This window comes from Colias eurytheme, chromosome 26, assembly GCF_061535395.1.
Source record: "Colias eurytheme isolate Ceu_HAF_F1 chromosome 26, ilColEury1 Martin Lab GWU primary, whole genome shotgun sequence".
Classification (NCBI taxonomy): domain Eukaryota; kingdom Metazoa; phylum Arthropoda; class Insecta; order Lepidoptera; family Pieridae; genus Colias; species Colias eurytheme.
The window spans coordinates 9,766,822-9,793,246 of NC_143005.1; the positions used below are offsets into that span (position 1 = coordinate 9,766,822).

Consider the following 26,425-nt stretch of genomic DNA (forward strand, 5'->3'; position numbering starts at 1 on the left):
ACCCGCATAGTTCCCATTCCTGTGGGATTTACGGGATCAAAAGTTATTTTTCCAAATTTCATTGTAATCGGTTTAGTAGTATTCGCGTGAAAGAGTAACAAACATCCATCCTCACAAACTTTCGCTTTATTAGTAGGATATAAGGAAAATGTTTTCTTTAAGACTGTCCTTTTATGAACTTGTTAAAATTCATGCTGACTGTGCCTTTCTCCTCACTCCTTTAACTTTATTGATCTTTATTTTAAATTAGTTACATTTCAAGTTTTAAAATTTATTTTAAAATATACTAGCTTTCCGCCCGCGTTTTTAAAGAAAATCCCGCACAGTTCTCGTTCACGTGGGATTTCCGGTATAAAACCTATCCTATGTGTGTATGTACAAAATTTCATTGTAATCGGTTCAGCAGTGAAAGAGAAAGTTATCCATTCTCGCATAATTTCGCATTTATTATATTCGTAGGATTAAACAAATAATGTATTCAACTGAAATTTATGATAAATTTTGTTTTTTTTTATTATTTATTATTTCACGAAACCGTAAATGCAAAATGCATTCACGATTTTATCGATTGAAGCACATCCCATCACTATCACCTTCTATCTATCTAAATACGTACCTATAGTAAAAATGGTGCCATGACTATGTTGAAACGTAGCTTGTAGTCTATAGCTATCTCATTCTTTCTTACGACGTTTTCTTTAGATAGAAAGAAACAAATATATGTAAATTGTATACGCTCGATACAAGTACTCTATAGGTTTATTCCTCTGAGTCAATTTGTTTAAATTTGTTTAATCATTAGTTTTTGATTTGGTTGACGTAAACCAATGTAATTAAATGGTTTCAAAAATCAGAAGAAACGGGTTTGCAAGTAAACCAATACACTTATAACCAAATAAACAGCTGTAAAAAATACCCGTGGTTCGACGCTTGTTTACATCAGAAATATTAGATTTCATACTTTACACATTAAGAAGATAAAAACAAATTTGATTTATTTTAGACTGGTCGTACTTTAGCGATCAAATACGCAGTTCCCATAACATTAAGAAACATGGCATACTTTAAACAAATTAAAATGATTCCTGAAAATTCCTTCCTGTTAATTGCAGCTTTGAATTACGGCTCTAATGAAAGTTATCTCAAAAACAAGATTATGTCAGCAATTCTCTAATGAGCCGACCAAATTGAAAAGGTCACATAAAAGCGACCGCACCATACATAAGCGCAACCATCTGAAATGAACAGGATAATATAGATGTTTTGTTAGTACAGTTGAATACAAAAGTTTTCTGGTCAGGTTAGTTAAAATAATAAAATGGTTAAGATTCATTATTTTTATTTAAAAAATCAGTCTCATACAAATTATATGTATTGCTTTGCCTTAGCATCAACATTTTTGAGTTTTGTTACGTGTTACTTAGAGTGAATATTTTAACATTACATGTGACTGCCACAGGTGGATAACCCGTGAACCAATCATTGTCAAAGCGTCGTAACCTTCTTTTAACTTAATGTTGAAATATCCAAAAAATATCACGACTGATTGTTTCATTGGTTCGGTCGGAGCTAGCGTACCCATAGATAGAGCGTACTCAACTACTCACAGCTAAAGAGTAAGTAAGACAAGGCATATAGCTGTTGCGTTGCATTGCACACAGCGATGCGCGCTGCTCTGACTAGCATCAAGAACGTTAAAACGTTTTTAGCGTGGCTTTGCGTTGTGGTATCAAAATAAAACATTTGGTTTAACAGAAACAACAAATTAAGTACTAAAAATATAGCTACATGTATATATGTTTGTATTGTTTTAAATCACACTATAAATTATACACTATGATATTACACTTTTATTAACTAGTAAAAATTGTGTAATATGGTACTGCACTTAAAAAATATTAAAAAATCGGCTTCACGAATAACGTTTTTCTGCTTAACTGTACAAAACATCGGTTACCAAGCTGCTAATTTGCGAAGATTACCCGTACGTACGGTGCAGTCGCTTTTACGTGACCTTTTCAATTTGGTCGGCTTATTAGAGAATTGCTGACATATTCTTGTTTTTGAGATAACTTTCATTAGAGCCGTAATTCAAGGCTGAAATTTACAGGAAAGAATTTTCATGAATCATTTTAATTTGTTTAAAGTATGCCATGTTTCTTAATGTTATGGGAACTGCGTATTCGATCGCTAAAGTACGACCAGTCTAAAATAAATCAAATTTGTTTTTATCTTCTTAACGTGTAAAGTATGAAATCTAAAATGTCTGCTGTAAACAAGCGTCGAACCACGGGTATTTTTTACAGCTGTTTATTTGGTTATAAGTGTATTGGTTTACATGTAAACCCGCTTCTTCTGATTTTTGAAACCATTTAATTACATTGGTTTACGTCAACCAAATCAAAAACTAATGATTAAACAAATTTAAACAAATTAAGGTCTTTTATTGGTATTTTTTTCAAACTTCTGCGTTGAGCCGTTTTCGAGATCTGGGAAATCCCAAAACGTTACCGCAGCAAAATCTTAAATAACTAAAGAACTATACCACACACAAATTTTGCTATTTATAAACATTTACTACTCAACAAAAGCTATCTATTCATGTATTTGGTTCCGTGCTGAAACTAATTTTTGAAAGACGATTTTGCCTGGGTAACGTTTCAAAAGTTACTCCAGCAAAATTTGTTTTTCTTAAATAACTTAAAAACTACAATTCAAACAAATTTTGCTATTAGTAAACAAATTGCTCCTCATGATACACTAATTATTTGTTTAAGTCTCATCTCTCTAAAGCAAAACATTTTGCCTGGGTAACGCACACTAAGTTCGGGCCGCGGCGCGGCGCGGGCGCATAAGGGGAATTTTGTTTATATGGATAGGTTCAACTTTCAAAGGGGCTTTTTTTGCAGTGTAAATTACACTGCAAAGAAAAGCTATTACACTGTGTAATACAATATGATCGATTACACTTTCAAATTTTGTCTTTTACGAAACAAAAGTAACAGTATATTCATACTTTCGCTTCATAAAAATATACACTGACAAATAATAGAAACATAAAACTACCATCATTAACGAATACTAACCCGATTTATTAAATTACTGGATAATTAATGAGGGTAAAAAAGCAATAAGAATTACTTTTGTGTTATAATAATAATTATAAGCATCAAAATATGTAGGAACTTTGAAATACGATATTGCTCTATCCTCATCTAGGTTATACCTGCATTTCGGAGAACATATCGTTAACGTGACAGTGCCTACTTTTATAATTAAAGCAGTACAATTTATCAAAAAAATTACTTATAAAGAAAATGCATACGTGATACGTCTTTCTTTTTGGTGTGCAAAAATATCTATAACTTAAAGCGACAAGACCGATAGACGCCAATTGCAGTTCATTCAACAAATGGTACCGAGATTGTGAATGTTTTTTCATCTTGATTGAAATATGAGCTAAGTCGTCAACGCCCGTTTCAGTCCAAGCACTCTCACCTCCGCCGGCTGCGCCCGCTTTAAATAAAAGACACGGAAAACAAAATAGTTTGTTGCTTTCATCACAACCACGGTGTTTTCACATATTGTTCAGATTTAAACACACGCGTATATTAGACCGGGAGATACTGACACAAAATTTCGAGTCATTTGTAACAAGGATGGCGGTTCTACAGGGGTCTTAGTACGCAATGACAAAAAGAAAAATGATGGTGTGAACGCTGGTACCGGTGGCTTAGTCGCGTGGGCGTTTGTCGAACTCGTCGGAAAAATAGCGAAAGTCAAACGATTTGTAACACAAAAATTTTAGAATTTATCGATAGCCCATAAAAAAGTAGTAGGCGGTAGTGTCATGCCATACTTTTCCGGTGTGACTTACAGCCCGCCATACCGATGCGAATGTGTTGATTTAAATAAAACAATCATTCAACCATTTGTACCAGGCTAACTTTTGCACAGGTAACTATCGTCGTGCAGTCATTTACGAAAATCGCCATGCCATACTTTTCGGACGATTCCAAATGGTCGCCATACCGCCGAAAATCTGCAAAAAATTTTTATTTCGCCAAACTTTTTGTACCAGTATTGCATTTGGATTTTTGGAGAGTATTTGATAAAATGTGACCATTATTATATTTGCCATACTTCTAGTAGGGGGAAAAAGTGCTGTCATACTTGAAAACTTAATTTATTATTAATTTATATAAGTGAAGATTTCCAACACATAGATCTTTGAAATTTTGTATTTATATTTGTTGATTCTCAAACTTACAGGAAAAATAAGTGCCATACTGTTACAAATCGTTTGACTTTCGCTATTTTCCGACGAGTTCGACTAACGCCCACGCGACTAAGCCGCCGGTACCAGCGTTCACGCCATCGTTTTTCTTTTTGTCATTGCGTACTAAGACCCCTGTAGAACCGCCATCCTGTTACAAATGACTCGAAATTTTGTGTCAGTATCTCCCGGTCTATATGTTTTCGTTTTTGTCGTACATTTTTGCGTAAGATCAAGTTCAGGCCGTGGCGGTCCCTTAGCTTTACATTCAAGCCGAATTTGTAACGTTTTATCACACTTTTTAATGAACGCCACATTATAATTATTGTTCATTTTAACACTCACAAGTAATACTGATAACTACAGGCTATTTCAACACGTATTTTATAATTTTAATTAGAAAATTGCATGAGTCGCGCGCGTGCATTGAAGTTGACTCGAGTGTTTGTTTATATTATAGAAGTGGCAACTGGCAACGTCGCGCGCAATCGCTGTCCTGCCGGGCGGTAAAAACGAACCGGCAACGTTTGCGGGTGCGGCGCTCCGAATTTTGCTACTTTTCCATAGAAAATCTTTTGTTTCACGCGCAGGGCTCTGGCAAAACCCTCTCTTTCACTCCTATTGGATTTCGTATTAGGAAATGTAATAAAATAAAATAAATAAAAAATAAAAAATTTTAAATAGTAATAATTAATGTTAATAATTAAATTAAAGAGTATGATTTTATTATAATTATTTATGGGAGTTCACTGCACCAGCGCTCCTTAGGGCGAGCCGCCTCTGATGCCACATGTACGTCATGCTCTTGTTATTTATTATTCAGAATTTTTGTAAAATACCAGCCATCCCAGTATATGTGTAATGTAAAAAACATGCAAGGGATTAGTCTAATCTAATCATGAAAATGCTTAGATCATTAAGTAATGGATAACACTCGCAGGCGTTTCCCCTTTTGCCGAGGTATAAGATTATTCGAATCGAAAAGTCTTATGCTTTCATAAAAACTACTTGCGTAATCGATTACAAACACTCTGCGTATTCGTAAAACATCGAAAGGACGTCTGCGAGTGCTCCGCTAAAAATGCCGTTTTGTGCAGTCAAGTCTTGCAGAAACAAGTCAAACACATCAAATATTAAAAAAGATGGAATAACCTTTAATTTGTAAGTATTTTTTTATTTTTTTTACGTAAATATCAATTTAAATGCAATTTCTAATAATCGTCGATGTATCGTTTAGCGATATGATCAAGACAAATAATCGAGTCATGTGTTTACTCGATCATTGATGCGGCTTCACGAGACTATCATGGAAAGAAAATATACAAATTTAATCTTTATGAACTAAGAGATAAAGTTGAATTTAAAACGCGATATTGAACCGCATTCCCCACGAGACTATAAAGCGATGTAGCGAGACTATCTTGAAGAAAAAATATACAAATTTAATCTTTATGAACTAAGCGATAAAGTTGAATTTAGAACGCGATATTGAACCGCACTCCCCACGAGACTATAAAGTGATGTAGCGAGACTATCTTGAAGAGAAATTCAAATTTAATCTTTATGAACTTAGTGATAGAGTTGAATTTAAAAACTCGTCGCTTAAAAGGTCGTAAATTTTTACGACTTTCTTAGTGACGGACTGCTTTTAACTTGAACGTCGATAAAAAAATATTTTTCTAAGTATAATTTGAAATGAGATGAGAATTAATCTTTATTATATTACAATTTTACACAACTGCATAAAAAGGAGTATAATGTTTATTTTGTAAATCTTGTATATATTTATTAAAAAATAACTGCGTTAAAAACAACCGACTTCATAAACAGAAAAGTAAAAAATAAAAGATTTGATATTATTAATTACTACATATTATTTAGATGTGCTATTTACTAAAAAGGTTTGATGTCGGTGCACGGGCTTAATACTAGTGTTTGGCACCGACTTCTGTTTATGAAGTCGGTTGTTTTTAACGCAGTTATTTTTATTTAATACTTTTTAGTGTATTTATCAACACGAATCAAATGAGCCCAATCTCGATATAATTGAGTCAATATATTACTGAGTTCCTAAGGCCACCTTCCGATTCCATCATCAAATCAACTCTATGTCATGATAATGTTTCATCGCTATCCAATTTACATAAGTATACAAAATTTCAGCTCAATCGGTTACAGGGAAGTGAATCAAAGTTACTTGCTACATTTTAATGAAGTCATCGAGTACAGACAAAAATGCTCATAAAATAAAAACTACTGGGTTTATCCGAATAAAATTTTTATGGGACCAATTCGACACCATCCCGCATCGAACAAAAAAAGAATCACGTAAATCGGTTAAGAAACCTAGGAGTAATCGGTGTACATACATCCAAAAAAAAAAAAAAAAAAATTATACCGGCCGAATTGATAACCTCCTAGTTTTTTTGGAAGTCGGTTAAAAATTTACGCTCGGTTACTTTTAACTGGCAGAACATTTTAATGGTACGGAACCCTTCGTGCGCGAGTCCGACTCGCACTTAGCCGTTTTTTTGTAATGTTAATCTTGTAACCTTTCTATTTTGTAATTTGTTTATATGTATGTATTAATATTGCGTATATTTCAGATTTACAAAAAATCGAATTACAATTTTTATTATATTTGTAGCGACACCTCGGTACAGAAATAAAAAAAGACGGGTTGCACTCCGGGAGTGCCGGGAGAAGTGAAAACTTGATTATTAACGTTGAGCATGTTTGATATCCATCCGTCTTACGCTTTTTCGATCTGGTCACGTGTCCTGACGCGAGTTTAAGATTTTATACCAAACGCCGCTAAAGAAGTTTTCACTTCAAAAAAAAGACGGGTTGCACTCCGGGAGTGCCGGCAGAAGTGAAAACTTGATTATTAACGTTCAGCATGTTTGATATTTTGGAATGGTATCCGTCTTACGCATGGAATATAAAAAAAGTCCGTCTTACGCTTTTTCGATCAGGTCACCTGACGCGAGTTTAAGATTTTATACCCAACGCCGCTAAAGAAGTATTCACTTCAATAAAAATTTCTGTACCGATATTTATTTTATTGAATATAATAAGTGATGTGTTGAATAAATACATATTCAAATACAAATAAAATGGCGTTTTATTGTTTTTTCGTATGCATATAATAATGATGAAAACGTTACAAATGACCTGTGTAGTATTTTTTATGAATATAATATTAATGTTATTTCTAATTTCAACAAAATTATTATTTTTGTAATATCGATATGGTTACATCCCTTTAGAGCGATTGTATTATTACGTATATGTACAGAGATTTTTCTGTGTAATCGATGTATGTGTGCAAAAACATGCTAGTCTGCCAATTTTGTATTAGTTTGAGTTTGTAAAGACACAAATTATTTTTGTGAATGTGTGATTGTTTTTCAAAGTGTGAGTTACCCTCCCCGCACCAAAATCGGCAGAAAGTTTAGTTAGAACATTTGCCAGCGGGCTCCATCCATTACTTAATGATCTAAGTGAAAATGTAAATAATCTATATGGACACATATTTGCTTATTAAATGTGGCGAATGCATCTCTGATTTCACTGAGAATTGTAGGTGATTACTAATTTATAAACGAGTCGGCGAGCGTCACGCGATGTCGTCAGTGGAGCGGCTGGCAGCATGCAAATGCAGCAGCCTTTACACCCATGTGTCAATGAAATCTGTCCATTGTACTGTTTACATATTATGGACACGATAACGTCATGCATATTAGACGTGGTTCAAGCAGTTTTGGCCTGGTTCTTAATTTGTAATCGCTTTGATTTGTAAGACATAGAATAAAAATAATTAACAGCTATGTATATTAAATATACATTAAGACATCGTTAGTAAAGTGACGTAATTTATTTTATTAAATGTGAATTAAATTTGATCAGACATGTATCTTCAAATCCATCCAAATTAAAAAAAATACACGGGTTATGTTTTGTTTTATAAGGTCATATAAATTTTTCCTTTATCTCTATATTTTCTCCTATAACTGGTATCATAAATAGACTTAAAAGGCTAAATGAACCCACACAAGTACTTTGTTCTGACGAAAAAATTCAATTACTTATTTATTATAAAGAATCATTAAATTGACTGTGTCCATGCTGTTTTGTCGAGTTTATAAGTAAAAATGAAATAACTATTGCAGCTGGGGCGAGCGAACGAGCAGATCATCCAGCCGCTGGAGAAGTTCCGCAAGGAGCACATCGGCGCTGTCAAGGTTAGCATGCCTGATGCCTCTCCTTACTATCACAACATCGATAATAACATTCTATTTGTACTTGCTGTAGAGATTCTTTAAGGACTTGATAGATAAAGCGTTCCCGCGAACCATATCGGACTTGGATATCAAGATATAGATTATCTAGACTAGAGTACTGGATAAGTTTTCGGGTCGCTAAATGGATGATAAATATAATTATTAGGCTTAGACTTGATATGTTGTGGAATTTCACTCGAATCTATTCTATACCGAGTTATGCCCTGTTAAAGCGCACATTAAGATGACTAATTTCACTTAAAGTTGGCATTGTACATTAGCATTATGGAATTATAACTCTTTTGTGACGTAAGATATATCTTTCATCCGGCCCCGAGGTCAAAGTAGTAACTATGACAATAACTCACTTGAAACACGCCAATTATCGACTGAGCGAGAAAAATAAACTTGTCAATATATTTGAAGGTTTTCCATAAAATATCTTTAAATCGGGTGCAGTTGTAAATTATGACCACTATATGTTCTATTTCGAGTTCAAAATACGAAACATTGGTTTCAGGAGGGAAAGAAGAAATTCGACAAGAAGACTGCCAAATTTTGCCAGAGTCAGGAGCGTACCTTATCGCTGTCCACCAAAAAACAGGAGAATGTATTTCAAGAGGTACCTATTTATATACAATTTAAACTGTAAATAAGTAATCATTGAACTATATAATAAAGCGTTGTACTCATTAGTTTAGCGCTTTCGTTGAATGACTCGGTAACGGGGTATGGTTGCAGGCGGACGCGGCGATGGAGATGGCGGAGCGCGACTTCTGCCAGGCGTCGCTGGAGTACGTGTTCCAGCTGCAGGCCGTGCAGGAGCGCGAGAAATTCGAGCTGGTGGAGACGCTGCTCGGCTTCGTGTTCGGCTGGTGGACCTTCCACCACACTGCACACGACGTGCACCACGACGCCGAGCCGCTCGTGCGCGACCTGCAGCTGCGCATCCAGCGCGTGAGTGCAGTGCACACCCTGCCAGCAGGACGCACGCTTCCCTCGTCCCACACACACACACACCCACACACCACACCGCGCACGACGTGCACCACGACGCCGAGCCGCTCGTGCGCGACCTGCAGCTGCGCATCCAGCGCGTGAGTGCAGTGCACACCCTGCCAGCAGGACGCACGCTTCCCTCGTCCCACACACACACACACCCACACACCACACCGCGCACGACGTGCACCACGACGCCGAGCCGCTCGTGCGCGACCTGCAGCTGCGCATCCAGCGCGTGAGTGCAGTGCACACCCTGCCAGCAGAACACACACCGCATAGACACACACTTATTGAAATTATGTGTGTCTGGAGCCTGTGTGTATTCAATTAACACAGTTTATTGAATTCACATAACCCCGCTACCACCATCACTCTCCCGCCCCACACACATCCTCCACACGCATATTTCATTTATTCTGATGCATTAGGCTCTGTACCAACGCCAGTTTTCATTGAAAAGCATTGCGGTCAAAATGATGTTAAAGTGAATAGAAAAACGGCAATATCTACAAACCACAACATGAGAATGCATTGAGGCCAATATGACTATTGAAAGCCGAACACATTTACATAATAATACTTAGTTGTCAGTCACATCAATATTTATGCTCATTTTGCGCTCCGTTGTGTGGAGGGATATATAAAATAAGTTTTAAAGTAAATGAAATTCTTGTCAATACCTGACTGTTTTGGTTTATTATGCACATTGCAAACATAAAATGTATAAAATCGGTAATAATCATGGTATATTAATTCGTTCAATAATAATATTCTATGGCTTCTATTTTCTATAATATAAATGGAAATGAATAAATATCTTCCATTTCATAAGCCATACATACCATCTGAACCAGCAATAAGTAATAAAAAATAAAAAAATATAGTAAAAGTGAATATTTGACCGCAGGTTGCACAGTGAGACAGGAGCTCCACCGACCGTAGGTCAATCTTATATTGTGTACACTAATATTGAATCTAACCGTGTTGTTTTTCTGCTGTGCCAACAATAACCGTGTTAGTTTTATGCTAAACACCTTGTTCGCGATTTAGAAAAGCGCTACTGTTTTGTTAAGGCATGGTGTGAATGTGTGCGACTGTTGCGGTTTTCTAAGAGTGTGTGGCTGACGTCAACATCGATAAGGGATCAGCATGTTTAATAATGGATACATTTTGTTGCTACTGACGCGACTTTATCAAAATTTAATCAATAAAAAATTTGAATGTGAATATGTTGACATTGCAAACATGAGTGCGAGTGTGTGTGTTTTGCGCACTGTGTGTGCTTTTTTAGTTATTTCTAGACGTAACCTTACCACTTGGTTCACAGACGAGAAGTAATTTCGAAGAAACAAGCAAACAGACTGAATCACTAATGAAGAAAATGATGGAGATGCGGCAAGTTGTAAGTTTTTGGTTTATTGTAATTGTTAACACTCAAAGAGATTTTAATTCGTCACTGTTAGTTATAGTTTAATCTATGACAGATGTGAACGAAATCAACAAGGTAATTCAAAATGAGTATCACGTTTAAATAAGTCTATAAACAAAATCAAGCAAAACAAATCAAACATTACTTTTCACAATCCGTATCAAACGTAATAGCCTAAACTAGCAAAAACACAAAATAAATTCAACCTTATTCATATATGAATTAAAGTCGGATTTCCAAAGCATGGTGCATTAGTATATTTTTGCCCCCGAATATGTATCTAGTTGTTATTACTGATTGAACGTGCCACGTGGTATGGTAGATAATGGATTTACAATTTTTTATTTGGAACAAAAAAACAAAGTGTACATTAAACTTAAATTAAACGACGCCCGTAAAATAAGTATATTATGTGTAATAAAATGGAATGTGTTGGTTGGCAGCACAAGGAGGAGGCCAACGAGGAGAGCGGCGGCGGCGCCTCGCGCGCCGGCTACCTGTTCCTTATGGAGAAGAGTGAGTCCCTTCCACTTTGTGCACTTTGTGCTCAGGGATATATTGACGTTTAAACTATGTTTATAAGATCATTTATTGAATTCTAAGACGTCAGTTACGAAGATTTTTCTCAGTGTAAATTAACATAAGTCCGTTTACTTTATGACATTCCGTTGTTGCAATTTACTTGGTAGCTGCTTGGTAGTTTTCTTTTGCAATTCAATGGTTTCTAGGCAGTTTGTCTTTGAATCATTTTTAAATTAACATATTAAATTCTTGTTACAGAGGCTTTCGGGACAACGTGGAGTAAACAGTATTGCAGCTACGAGCGGAGTTCGCGATCGCTCTCCTTGCTGCCCTACAATCAAATCAATCCTAAAACTGTACGTGTGTCCATTATAGTAGTTGATAGATTAATTATTATATACCTGTAAAACTGATTTTTGAGATGGAAATTAAGTTAAAAATTTTAATCGTTTTATTAATATTACCCCTCGTTTTCACCAAAGTATAATACATGTATTTTACAAATTTGATGCAATGTTTTCGTTCCTCATAGACATGTGTAAAACATGTTGTATACAAAATTTGATACATGTAGGATAACTTATATGAAACTTGTTGGTTGAAAACTAGTTGCCTGATCTAAGTTGCCTACATGTTTATGATCTCTTGTTTTTGTTGTAGCAATACTTGTAGAATTCGAGACAAATTCAGTCGTACCTACTTTTATAATTTCTATTTAAAAAAAAACTTGTGATATGCATGTATGTTGAAAACTTTATCCAACAAACATGGATAAAGTTTAAAACTTGTTTGTTACTAGTATTATACAGAAATTGCAATAAAATAAACAATACTTATCTAAACCACGACTGTGTTTTGTAGGTGAGAACGCTATCAATGGATCAGACAAGTTCTACCATGTCACAGACTTCAGTGTAAACGCAAATGTGTTTTATACTTGTATAAATACTGGTTGGCTACAAAGTGTGAACGAAAGAATGTTTGAGACAGTCTCAACACATGTGTAAAATAAATAATTATGTTTTGAAAAGTATTCTACAAGTTTTGTATCAAACTAGTATTTAACTTGTTTCTTGGTGAAAACGAGGGGTTATAAATGCGAAAGTATGTGAGGATGTATGTATGTATGTTTGTTACTTTTTTACGAATAAATTACTGGATGACTAGAAATATTATGATAGAAATATAGGTACATATTAGAATAACACATGTGCCATAGAAATGCTCGATTTTGCTCGTCACAGCTTGTCTTCTGTAACCTGTAAAAAAATTGATAACTGAGATGAGAATTAAGTTGTAGATAATGCTAGTGTTTAGAATAGGCATGACGACAGTATCCATAAATGATCGAATTAGTGTTTTTAAGGGAAAATGTATATTAAATAAATTAAAAATAGTTAGAAATATTAAAAACATTAAGATTAATGAGATTATCAATAAAATAAAACATTGAAATTCTGCCATTTGTCGGCCATTTTGACTGAAACACGCGTGACGTCACGTCTATGTAAACAACTTCGCGTCAGGTGTATTTTGTTGTTATGAATATGTTGAAAATACGCATTTTTATTTATTTTCTATTTTTTCACGTATGCTTTATCGACTCAGAACAGAAATATAATTGCGACTTCACGAATATGTGGTTCAGGTTTCTCTGCGTCAAATTTATACAATCATTTCATATTATTTTCTCGCTTTAAACAATTACTAACACTTTTTTTGGGTATTATTTTTATGTAGATTCACATTGCAATACTGCACACCACTTATAAACTTTGAAATTAGATTCTATAACACTTAATAATTAAATATTTGTTTAATTTTGCTTCGCTATGCATACAGATAATTACGTATTTACGTAAGAGTGACGTCACGCCTACGCCGTGACACCTGTGAGCTGTTTTGGCACAGTTAATAAATATTTTTTGAAAAATGGCTTTTATTTTCGTTAAATTTAAGTATATTAGCGAAATATAGGGTTTTTCTTGTTAAATAAACGTATACACACATTATGGAAGAGGATTTTCAAAATCTTTCGTCATGCCTATTGATAAGATAGATGTGTCGCGTAGTTAAAGCATCGTGTGTTTGTATTCAGGCGGGCAGCGCGGAGAGCGTGTGCGTGGCGGGCGCGCGGTGTGCGGACGCGCTCGCGGAGCGGCGCTTCTGCTGGGAGGCGGTGCCCGCCGAGCGCGAGCGGGCGCCGCTCACGCTGCAGGCGCTGGGCGAGCGGGACCGCGCCGCCTGGCTGCGCGCGCTGGACGCGGCGCCCGGCGCGCCCCCCGCGCGACCCGCCCTGCCGCCCGCCGAGCCCGCCTGGGGGCTGGACGACGCGGGCTTCGCCTTCGTCAAGAACATCATAGCGACGCTCGAGGCGAGGGGGCTCGAGGAGCAGGGCCTGTACAGGTGAGTGCGTGCTCTGTGTGGGCGAGAACTGTATAAAACGTTAATTTACTCGGTTTAACATTGTCAACTAGACGATTATAAAAATAAAAGTTAAATTCGTCCATATAATCAATATTCATTTAACTTTATTTATTTCCTTGTAGACGAAACGAAATTTTGATAAACGGTTCCAATTCGATTTAAATACAAATACTCATAATATTTCGTAATAGAGTCACGAATCGTAACAATATTATCGGCACTGGGAGATGTTTTTACTTTGGCTGTGTCCTCAAGTATGTTCTTAATTGCCGAGACGACGTTTTTTTTTTATTTACGCGACTAACGCGATATTCAAAGGTGTCGCTAATTAAAGGAAATTTTATGCATCAAAGAGCAGTTAAAAAAAATAATTCATTTAAGGGCTGATTTTTCAATGCTTGGGTAAAACTTATTCGTCGAATAATGTATAAAACTACCATTTTAAAAACGTATTCTAATTGTCCGTATTTGACAGTTTACGGGACATTTTAATATTATCGTGTAATACTTTTTCTTTTTACTTTTTTTTAACGTGATAAAGTTTTTAAAATCGTTTTAGTCGGTTGACATGTTCAGAAACTTGTGTCACACCAAAACCTCACGAGCGCGATCGCAGGTATAACGAGACAAACAACTTTACAAACAACAATTTTTTTTTACTTTTCATTTATTAGACGGATAAGTTTTATCCGAGCATTGAAAAATCGGCCCTAAATGTCATTTTTTCAGTTAATCCTGTATTTTGGTAAACAATCCTTTTCGGTCACTATTATTTATCGATTTCAAAGTGTAAAATACGTTTACATTACTTCTTAAAGAAATAAATCTCACAATTTGACCCCGTGGAGAGCAGATGAGCTGTGTAGCTATAAACAATAACGTGTGTCGGCGCAGGGTGGCGGGCGTGTCGTCGAAGGTGTCCCGGCTGGTGGCGGCGGGGCGCGCGGGGGGCGCGGCGCCGCTCGCGCAGGCCGAGAGCCGCACGCTGGCCAGCGCGCTGAAGGCCTACCTGCGCGCGCTGCCCGACCCGCTGCTCACGCGCCGCCTGCACCACCAGTTCCTCGCCGCCGCCAGTCAGTCCCACCGCACACATCTATATACATTTTCACACGCGATAATTTCATCGCGACTCTTCACACAGTCTTTGCTTATCATCATTCATAGGCTGGAATAATATTAAATATAAAGTTAGGCCTAACATTATGAATATAAAATATCAATAGTCTCCACCCAGCATATTATTATAACTTTTTCAAATATAATACTAGCTGACCCGAGAGACGTTGTCTTGATTACGAATATGAACGGTCAAATGCGTAAAGGGTGAACCCTTTATAATTAATTAATTATCTGTTAAATACTCCATCTATTAGATATTTACTCAATCCAGTCGACCGATGTCGCCATAATTACGTAAGAATGGTTTAGAGCTAATGGATAATAATTATTGTGACTATATAATAATTTCCAATAAAATAAATTTACGACTATAAATTGAGATGTAACCTATTCTATCTTTCAAGTGAGATCATACATCACACGGGGTGTAAATCAAATATAAAGTCAGTTCAGTAGTTTCGGAGTCCATCGCGGCCCAACAAAGTGACACGTACTTTTTATATATGTATAAAGATTTATTGAATATTGAATCCACTCCACAAGCGATCTCGCTTGTGGAGTATAACGCATGCGTGTGTGTGTGTGTGTGCGCAGAGCTGGAGCGGCGCGGCGAGCGGGTGCGCGCGCTGCACGCGCTGGTGCACGCGCTGCCGCACGACAACCGCGAGATGCTGCGCATCGTGCTCACGCATCTCTGCAAGTCAGTGCACAGGGTTTATTGCTGGACTCCATCTGTTTACTGTCTCCGGGACTTGAAAAGATTTAAAATAAAAAAATTGGTTGTACATAATACATATATTGAAATGAAATATGAAGTATGCAGAATTAGAATAAAAAAAAAATGTTGTGTGGTTGTATGAAACCACGGTAAAAGTGAAACTTAGGCACAAAATTATCGTATATTTTGTACCATAATTATTATCGTACGGTTCGACCACAGTTGACAGATATATACTACGTACATACGGTTAGGAAACTGAGCCCCTGCGATGAAATTATGACGTATAGCTATAGGGCTGTTACCTTTTTGATATTTAACCGACTTCAAAAATAAAGGAGGAGGTTATCAATTCGGCCTGTATATTTCTGTTTGCTTTTTTTTCACAGTCGATTTTGTGGTAATTTTGAGATTAAAACTCGTTAAAATACAAAAATGGTGTAGCCTAAATATGAATTTACAAGAAGAAACAATCCGAATTAATACACCTTGTAAAAGTAAATACATTTTTTATCAGTGCTATATTTCGAAATCTTGTTTTGTTATGGACGCCGAAGGTTATATTTTAATGTACCTAAATTATTTATAATGCTTGATATTTGTATTATACATATATTCAATAATTATTTTAAACCAGAATTTACAATACTTGTATGTAGTACAAGTAGTAATATGTATACCTACAAAATTATTTTTAAAACGATAAATTAAATTAAATTAAAAAACACAAAATATACAGAAATAAATTAAAATTATTATTATACAAGCATAGAACCTTTTTGTTTTAGGTTGAAAAAGAAAATAGTTTGACAGGCTTAGTGCTTGACAAAGTGGTGACGCCACGTATCGATAAAAATACAATAATTACATATAATATCTACATATCTTTTATGTGTTTATGTTTTAACATTTTGGTGCAATATATTATTTCAGTTTAATTTAAACACGTGCTTATAGATGAAGTTGATTTCGGCGATCATTTTAAAAATGCCACGTACTAATTGCGCAGTATTCGGCTGCTTGAATTCAACTATACCAATTATACCACCAGATGATTTTGTTCAATATGTCGAGAAAATGGATAACATGTTCGTTGCTGCTTTAAGAGAGAACACATAAACTGTAAAGTGGCTGAATTAATTTACAACGAATTAAACATAATCAGTTACTTACTTAAAAAAACTGTTCATAGGATTGAGAATATTTTACATTATAAAATTTAACAATTAATTCCGAATTAGTAGTAGACCGTAGTAGACGAAAGTATATTTCAGTAAATAATTTGTTTTTTTTTTTAGAATAAAGGCATATTTATGTAATGGTTATTTTAATATCTATACATATAATAAAATCGTAGAAAAGTCAAAACTGTAGATTGAATATTTTTTTAAAAGAATACTTGGGATAATAGATACCGAAGCCAAAAATATAGTTAGGCTACAAACTGAAACAATCGATATTTATTTAACGTGAAGTCATTGACATCACTTTTCTATACTATGTATCTTTGTCATTCAAAATCTGTGGATGTTTCATCCGCTACTATCGATCCCCCTGAATACCCTCGTAAACACGCTTGATGGGGGGGATTTCGAACATTTTGTATGAAGTTTCCTTACTGTATGTATCTGTATATTGTGGTTCGACCGTCACGCGACATGCGCTACACAGACCAAAAAGTTTGAGACGATGTAATAAAAGTTTCACTTTAATAATCATTTAATAAATTATAAATTCTCGTTTGAGGAAGAATAATAATAAACAATAAACACGTAATAAATTACTTTTTTTTTATATTTGATAACATAGTTTCATTTAGAAGCATTAATGTAGGAACATTTTGTAATTAGGCAACCTAAAGAAAACTTCATAGGCTGCAACTTCAGTTATAGTTGAGAGTTAGAGTAGTCGTATGAGAATCGAGCGAGATGCGTGGTCGCGTGTAATGTAACGAGGTTTGCGCGCAGCGTGGCGGCGAAGAGCTCGGCGAACCTGATGAGCGCCTGCAACCTGTCCGTGTGCTTCGGGCCCACGCTGCTGCGCGCCGAGCGCGAGACCGTGGCCTCCATCCTCGAGCTCAAGTTCTACAACGTGCTGGTGGAGGCGCTCATCGAGCACTGCCGCGAGCTGTTCCAGCCGCACCCGCCGCCCGCGCCGCCGCCCGGCGCGCCCGGCCCCGCGCTGGCCCCGCTCGCCCCGCACGCCCCGCACGCACAGCACCACCAGCTCGCCGTGCAGTGAGTACACATGCTCTAATCGTTACTGAAAACTTATCGAGCGACGTCTACTTGCTTTCGAGTGACATAATATTACTTCTGGAAGTGAATTGGATTTTCGTTAGTTTCCACTTCCTAACCGACGCGACACAAAATGTAATCCTATACTTATATTATAAATGCGAAAGTTTGTGAGGATGAATGGATGGATGGATATTTGATACTCTTTCACACAAATTGTAATGAACCGATTACGATGAAATTTGTTATGTACGTAGCTGAAGACCGAGAGTAAGTAGTAAATCCGTGCAGCACTTTTTGAATTTTGCCCGGACATACAAACAGACAAACAAACATACACATGTTTATCACACAGAAATTCTAAAAACTATTATTTTTGGTTTCGGTATCTATTGTAGATCACGCCCTACGTATTCTTTTAAAAAATATTTAATGTACAGTTTTGACTTTCCTTCGATTTTATTTTATGTATCTAATTGATCATCATTGAGCAATAATTTACATTTTCATTCTTATGTCATTATTATTTATAATTAATTGCAGATACAAAGCGATTTTGTGTAATACAAATAAATATTTTAGTTTAAGTAAATACTTAAAGTTAAAAAGTACATTTTTCTACTAAGTAATAATTCAGTAAAGTTAGAGCCGATAATATCGTTTTAAGAAGAATATTCGTCCGTCAGCAGTTGGCAAGTGACAGATTTCACAATGCCTGCAATTCAGAATGTGTATTATGAACGAATATCATCTTTAGTATGTACAGTACTCCAAAAGTAATAATGCGCATAGAAATGTTCGCCTCTGTTCGGCAACTGTCACACCGGAGCGTCCGAAGACGATATGTATATAGAGTGGTTAAATGCATTTTCTTCACTGCTTCTTCTTCTTCACTTCTTGCGACTGACGGATTTGTGTGTTTTTTGACTGACAGGCTACCGTCACCTACCGACCGAATTGTTTTTGTTTGTGCATGACCGTGAATTGACTTCTATTTCTTTTGAACAAGGTGTAAAATGCAAGTGCATTGTTTAGGGCTCTTACAATTCAATGATTCGTGTGTTTTTGAAAATACGACAATTAGCGAAGATCTGCATGCGCATTATTAATTTTGGAGTACTATAGCCGTGTGGATTTGTATTGTAGATAGATAAAGGTAAGTTTTTGAGATCGACTGTTATACACATTCAGTAAACTGATCGTAAATAATCCTCATCAGTAAATTTCTATAAGTTATAAAAATTAAGTACCTTTCGGGTTAAGTTTAACGCATTCAGTTGTGACAAAATTTACATGAATGTTCTATTACGAAATTAACGGCTCCAGCTAACCGGGTAGATTTTTTTTATCAGTTTGTTATTTATTTTTCTCGCCATTGTTTTCCTTCACCTGGCGGTTTGATTGAAAATAAAAAGTGTTGTTATTACTATTTTCCTCGTAATGTTTAATTTTATATTCTCTCTAAAAGAACCTTCCTTGTGAAAACAAACAAATTAGCAAAGTGGGAATCCAAAATCTATTCGCGGTCATTTTTATTATTATTATTATATTATGATCAAAATTGGAAAAAATCTGCATCGTAATAAAGGTAAGATCTGGAAAATGTCAGCTCCTAGCTAGAAGATAACTTATTCATACTTGATATTTCTATGATTGTTTTACAAATAAGCTTTATATGGAGTACAAAGGAAATCTCAAATATTGACGGTACACACACCCGACCGCTTGTGATCATAATACGTTATAATACCATTATATTACGTATCTACGTAATATAAGACATAACAACATGTTTTGATTTCTGATTATCTATTTAATTTAAAAAATATATTTAAGAAAGTAACTAAGAAATAAATCATTGTCAGAATATAATAATTATAAATCTTTCGCATGTGTGCTAAAAAGATAAAGCGAATAAAGTTTTAAAATATCTCGTATTCGGAGCAAATATAAAGAACAGAAAACAATTGAACAAAAAAGGATGTGCAAACTAATTCATCCTCCTTCTTTCGATTTGTATTCGTCCTTAGCCCATTGAAGTGAAAGGCTGATCTGGTTGCAGGAAGCCTTGCACGGTGCATTGAGTACTCGTTCGTTCGCCGTTGTCAGGATAATGATCACAGGTGCTCGGTGCGCGGGGGTGTGCGGGGGCGGGGGCGGGGCGGGGGCCAGGTGGCGCGTAATTATTGTCCACTGCTTTTTGTGCATCCCGATCCGAAATGCATTCAAGATTATTACAATCCAGTAAAATAGTGTGACATTCAATCTGCGAATTTAAAAATATCACTACCAAGTGGTGAAGCCGCCACATAACCTAAACTGTTTCTTGCCTTTGTTTTGTATATTTTAATACCTAAGTCCGTTTAGATGTATTTAGGAGTAAAATAAAAAATAAAATAAATAGTCTTTTGGTGATCTATTCCCTGCTAGCTTCACTACCATGAAATATTATACAGTTTCACAAATTGTTCATATATGAGGTTCCTACTTCCTATCGAAATAAATCAATATATAATGGATGGAATATAAAGATTTGGTTCATATCTATATACATAATAATATTATGTAATGTAAATATTAAGTATCTTATCTACTCGCATAACTTATCATCGATTGTACCAAAATAGTTAATTCTTTCATTTTTCTTGAATTAACAAAAGTGTGTTACGTCAAATGAGAAAAGAATACCGTGACGAAATTACTGGTACGGGAGCTATTAACGTTTTAAAAAAAGTCATTTTAGTATAGTTGGGTTTTTGATATACTGGCTGTCTGGCTGGTCGCAGTGGTTGCATTTATTAGTGGGCACAGGAAAATATCCGTAATTTAAAGTCATTTTTTAACGCGTAATTTTTAATCTTTTGCCTTTTGATAGATCCATCAGACATTAATTTGTTATTTCAAGACGTTTTTTTCGTTGTTAAATAGGTGCCATACGCAATTTTTTATTTCAAAATCATTAAAATGTCATCGAAATAAGTGAAATTACATCAACATGATTCCGCTTAAAAGGTAAGTAATAACTTTATTACTTATATTATATTATCCTTTTTTAATACTTATATTGAATAATTAGTAAACTAATATTTTTAATAGATGGTTTCATATTTATTACACTTTTGGGTATTAATATGAATTTGATGATATTTGGTTTTTATCAAGTTTACATTAACGTCCTATTTGAGATTCGTTGGGAAAAGGAGGCACCACGGTAGATTGTTGCTAAAAAATTGTAAATAGTAAAATGAATATTATACATAGTATATCCTTCACGGGGACTCATGTTGATGGAATTTCATTTATTTCGATGACATTTTAATGATTTTGAAATAAATAATTGCGTCTGGCACCTATTTAACAACGAAAAAAACGTCTTGCAATAAAAAAATTATGTCTCATGGATCTATCTAAAGGCAAAAGATTAAAAATTACGCGTTAAGAAATGACTTTAAATTAAAATTATTAAAAGGATATTTTCCTGTGCAGATAAGATGCGCACCAATAAACGCAACCACTGCGACCAGCCAGACAGCCCGGACTCTAACCGAAATAGCAAGAGGAACAGTATATCAAAGAACCAACTATAAAATGCTCTCTTGTCAACGTTGGTAGCTCCTATACGATACAGGGTCAGATAAATAACATAAACAACCGGCTAACACCGACACAAGAATAAAAAAAAAATATAAACAAAAATGATTTCCTAAAACTATATACGTACTCAGACTATATACAACTTATTGCCTAAATTCTAAAAGATTTAAACTGAGACAATTGGTCAAAATCACTTTTAACTGCAAACATTAGTCAAAAACCTTTTTTATTATCTAAGGGCGGCAATGAGCTTTGACTGTGAGTTGTGACGTAATTTAAATTTTATACCCAACGTATTATCGACGAACTCGTTTCGTTTCTACTTATTCATTGAACTCTAACAAATATGTATGCCCATTTATAATATGGATTTAGTATAAAAATTGTTTTGCAAAGACTCCATAAAGCAACTGCTTTATCTCGAAAGACGAATGGGACATTGCTAAGGATTCATTTTGAGTAAAGGTACGTGCAAAAACATTTAATTCCATTCCAATGAACCCAGAACATCTGTCCCTTTGAAAGGTTGTAAGATAGGGAAATCTTTTGTCGAACTTGTAAGGTACCTGAGCCCCGGCGCGCGCCAGCTGACAGATTTACACAAAAAATAACGTTAGTTTGTTATTTTTCCTTTAACCTCTTACGCTGCCCACCATACACTAAAGTGCAGTAACAGCAAAATCACGATTTCGAGTAAAACGCATTTAAAGTTAAGAATTGATTTTAAAAAATCAACAGAATGATAAGCAAAAAAATTTGAATGCAGAAAGGTTGTAAAGGCATAGGTTCACACGTTAAAGCAATAAAAAAAAATATATCTTAATAACTGAATTTATTATGGCCATTTATTCTTTTTGGTGCCTATTACTGCATAGCCTTTTTTGTAAAAAATACCATTTTAAACTTAGTAAAATGCAGCAAAAAGCCCTATTACTGCGTTTGGATCAGTTATTTTGTCAAGAAACCCAACTAACATGCAGTAAGGTCAAAAAAATACTGCATTTTAGTTAGTTTTTTAAGAAAAAAGTGTTCAATTTACTAGTGCAGTAAGAAAAATAGCTAGTTCACAGTTGCAGTATTTAAAACATTAACTGCACTTTAGCTAGGAATAATCATATCTGTGTCATTATGCTATCCAAACTAATCTGCAGTAATGCTGTATTTTACTGCGTGTTAGTCAGTTTATAATGATAAAAGAATGTTAAGTATTCACAACTAAAATGCGACAAGCTTTGATTTTACTGCATTTTAGTTGGGAGTTCGTGACAATAAATTGTATTTTCTTAATTTGCAGTAAAAATAGCTTGTATGGCGGTAAATTTTACTGCGTATTAATTTTTTTTTTAATTTTTTTCCAGAAATATAAAACTATCTAAAGAACTGTAAAATTATATTGCTTACTGCATTTTAGTTATGAAACCTTAAAATTTAATCTGCAGTATAATTTATACTGTATTTTAGTTGGGAAATCACGCCAAATTGTTAATTTTTTTCGTTTGCAGTAAGTGAAAACTGTTAAATAAAAACCATTCTTATAGTCTTAGAAATAAGTAAGTTAATTCAATAGAAAGCTTAAGAAACCCGCTTTCAGAATCACTAATAAAACGAAAAATCACAAAAGGGCTGTTACTGCTCTTTAGTCTCTGGTGGGCAGTACGGTAGCTCAAAAAATATGCACCTCTCGAGAGCCATAAAATAGTTTGGAAACCTTTTAATTGCATTGGCAATTTAAGTATTTTTATAAGGAACAGATGTGCTCGTAGATTATCATATCGAGTTTGTGCCCGCGGAACACCTGGTTGTTGATTAAACATATTGTATATTTACTGCATTCTCTCTTGGAAACTAATAATTTATATTATGGTCTATTGGTTATAATATCTTCTTGGAATAAGGTGTTTTTGTAGGTAGGTTTTTAGTATTTTTTTTCTTAATTTATAAATCTATTTATTTAATTTATAGTTATTTACTCATTGCTGAAGAATTTAGATTACATTTTTGTGAGAGGAAATAATATTATGATAGAATCTTATAATATAATCAAAACAATTAGACGTTTCTCCAAAAATTTCGCCCAAATGAACATACATATTTGAATTTTTAATGCCTGCTTTACGATGTGTGGTGAATGTGAAAAAGATTTTAATTTAAGTAAGTACGATACGATACGATACGAACAGATCATTCAATTTTTTTGATAAAATGTAAATTACATAATATCCATGTGCTGCATACATTACACAAGTAGATAGGATCCATTTGGAAAAGATGAAATTTCAACTTCGCCCCCGTTACGTAACGAACCGGTCGAGTCGCGGTGTTATCTCGAAAACCGTCAGATATGCAAATGGCGGTCGGTCCCACCGGCCACCGCGTCACACTGACACACTTATTTGCCGAAAATAATTGGATGCCGCTGAACTCGTTCTTCCCCCAGCCGCGTTTTGCGCTCCTTTGCTTTATTGGCAATCACTCGATATATTTATTTAATTTGCCACAAAATAAGATTACATTTATTTAATTTACCATATAATTGATTATATTTATTTAATTTGCCACAAAATAAGATTACATTTATTTAATTTGCCATATAATCGACTATATTAATTTAACTTGTCACAAAATAAGGCCTACACTTTTACCACAAAATAAGATTTTTTTTATTGTCGATAGGGAAGCGCTTTACAACAATCTCGTCTGATGTTAAGCTAGGTTGTGGTCTAAAATGGGACGCGCTTCCGTTCATTCCGAATTAATAAATTAATAAATCATCATCATCATCAGCCCATATACGTTCCCACTGCTGGGACACGGGCCTCCTATGAGGGTACAGGCCATAATCCACCACGCTGGCCAAGTGCGGGTTGGCGGATGACACATGTCGTCGAACTTTTGATTCTTCGACATGTCGGTTTCCTCACGATGTTTTCCTTCACCGTTCGAGCAGTGGTGATGTTACAACATGCGCAGATAAATTGAAAAATAAATTTATTTCCTGCGCGCTCGCCTGGTCTCGAACCCCGGACTTATCGATTCGAAGTCCGAGGTCTCACCACTGAGCCACCACTGCTCAAAATTAATAAAACCGAATGAAAAATATGAGTAAGGTTGTAGTAATAGTTAAGGAAGAATACTTTAGCACGACACACCTGCCCCTCGCCGAGGCACCCTCGGAATAGAGAACAGGAACTCAACGGATGAGTCTTATTGCAGCGCACTGCGACTTGCGAGGTTGCGTGAATCATGTCATCTTGTAAAACTACAAAATTTTTGTTTTTGGAGTATGAATATAGTGATATCACTGATATTATATACCTCTAAAAAAGCGATCACACCCATTTGTGTAGCAGAATACGTAAACACTATGTAGATCTCGAAAGTTATACAGTTAAACGTCTCGTCGTGTCAGGACATGTTATTATTGCGGTACATCGCTCCTCCCGCCTCCCGCTCAGTGTTCCCTCCATAGCCGCGCTGCAATGTACACTGCCCGCAGCCGCACTGAGATAAGACGTGCGACGGCACTCGGCGCGGGCAGGTGCGCATTCCTCGGGCGCAGCTGCCGCGGGCCGCATCTCCGCGCTGCAGATGTTGCGCATCACGCGACCTGAAAAAAGCCGCCCCACGAACCTTAAGCACCGCAGATAATGGCCTCTGCGCGATCGTTACGATTTTATACAAATCTTAAGATGATAATGACGAGTCATTTTTATAAAATTCGTTGAACAAACTTTTTTTGATTTATTCAACTAGACTTCCTTCATATTATGCTCTTTATTAATTTTATTATATCAATTTTGTTCATGCAATTTAAACAATAAATAACGCATTGCTTTATTTCTCCAATTTTAAAAAAGACAAAATAAGCAGTTGAACGCTGTCTACTTTAAGGTATTTCAAGAATATAGCTTTTAGAATGTAATAACTAATAATAAATAGGTTTGATCACATTTTTCAAGTCCGGCCTCTAGAAATACTACTGAGAAATATTCGAACTTCTTTTTGAAAATATTAAATCAAAATATGTTACCTTTTGATCATAATTCTATTGAATTCTGTATAAATTCAAATACAACGTTACGAAGCCTGCATCTTTGAAATGTTTTCTTTAATTTTTGCACGCCTCGGGAAGCGTTCATTTAGTGCTCTACGCCTAACAGAAATATGTAAAGTGATTTTTGACTAACTAAATTTGTCTACTGAAAACAGCGAGCATGGTACATGCTCGCTTACTGAAAAGTTTCTATCGCACTTGTAGAATTATTTAACACATTATTGACAGGAGAAAACAGTTTTAAAACACATATTATTGTTCTTTAAATATATAAAAAATAATGTTAAAAAAATATTTTGTACCTGTCCGTTTGTATATGTATGAAAACCGGCGTGGTCATGGTAACACGCGAAAAACTCAACTAATCGAATTATTTTTTTTTATTCGGTATTATATAAATTTATATTTATTTCCTTTCGAAGATAACGGTCTTAATTTTAATTAGCAAAAACTAAAATCTACTTACCTATCGATTGTATCTATATCTAAACTATGTATATTATATATAAGGCTTGTTTAAAATATTTGTAGTAAATCTTTTTTTTTTTGTAGTAAAACTTCTATAAAAGGTGGTAAAATTTCAAGGTCGCGTCATGGCATTTGGGAATACCATCACGTTATGGACCAAAATCGTCGCCTTACTCCACGACAAGGAGTAGTAAGGCGACGATTTTGGTCGACGATCTTTGAATCTTGCCAATGAAGTTTCACTTCTGGCACGTGTGCTCGGCTCATACTCTTTTTTTTTGTAAAAATTGAGGAAA

The 26,425-nt window shown here is 35.3% G+C and overlaps 1 protein-coding gene across 1 annotated transcript in view; it reads left to right on the forward strand.

The window, feature by feature from the left end:
• Graf (GTPase regulator associated with FAK) overlaps window positions 1-26,425 on the forward strand; it is a 38,652-nt gene that overhangs the window by 9,939 nt on the left and 2,288 nt on the right. Inside the window, exons 3-12 of the mRNA XM_090116668.1 lie at window positions 8,449-8,520; window positions 9,080-9,181; window positions 9,301-9,516; window positions 10,889-10,963; window positions 11,434-11,506; window positions 11,771-11,868; window positions 13,611-13,918; window positions 14,834-15,012; window positions 15,653-15,758; window positions 17,744-18,013. Of these exons, the coding sequence (XP_089972794.1) occupies window positions 8,449-8,520; window positions 9,080-9,181; window positions 9,301-9,516; window positions 10,889-10,963; window positions 11,434-11,506; window positions 11,771-11,868; window positions 13,611-13,918; window positions 14,834-15,012; window positions 15,653-15,758; window positions 17,744-18,013 (1,499 nt within the window). The remainder of the gene's footprint in view (window positions 1-8,448; window positions 8,521-9,079; window positions 9,182-9,300; window positions 9,517-10,888; window positions 10,964-11,433; window positions 11,507-11,770; window positions 11,869-13,610; window positions 13,919-14,833; window positions 15,013-15,652; window positions 15,759-17,743; window positions 18,014-26,425) is intronic.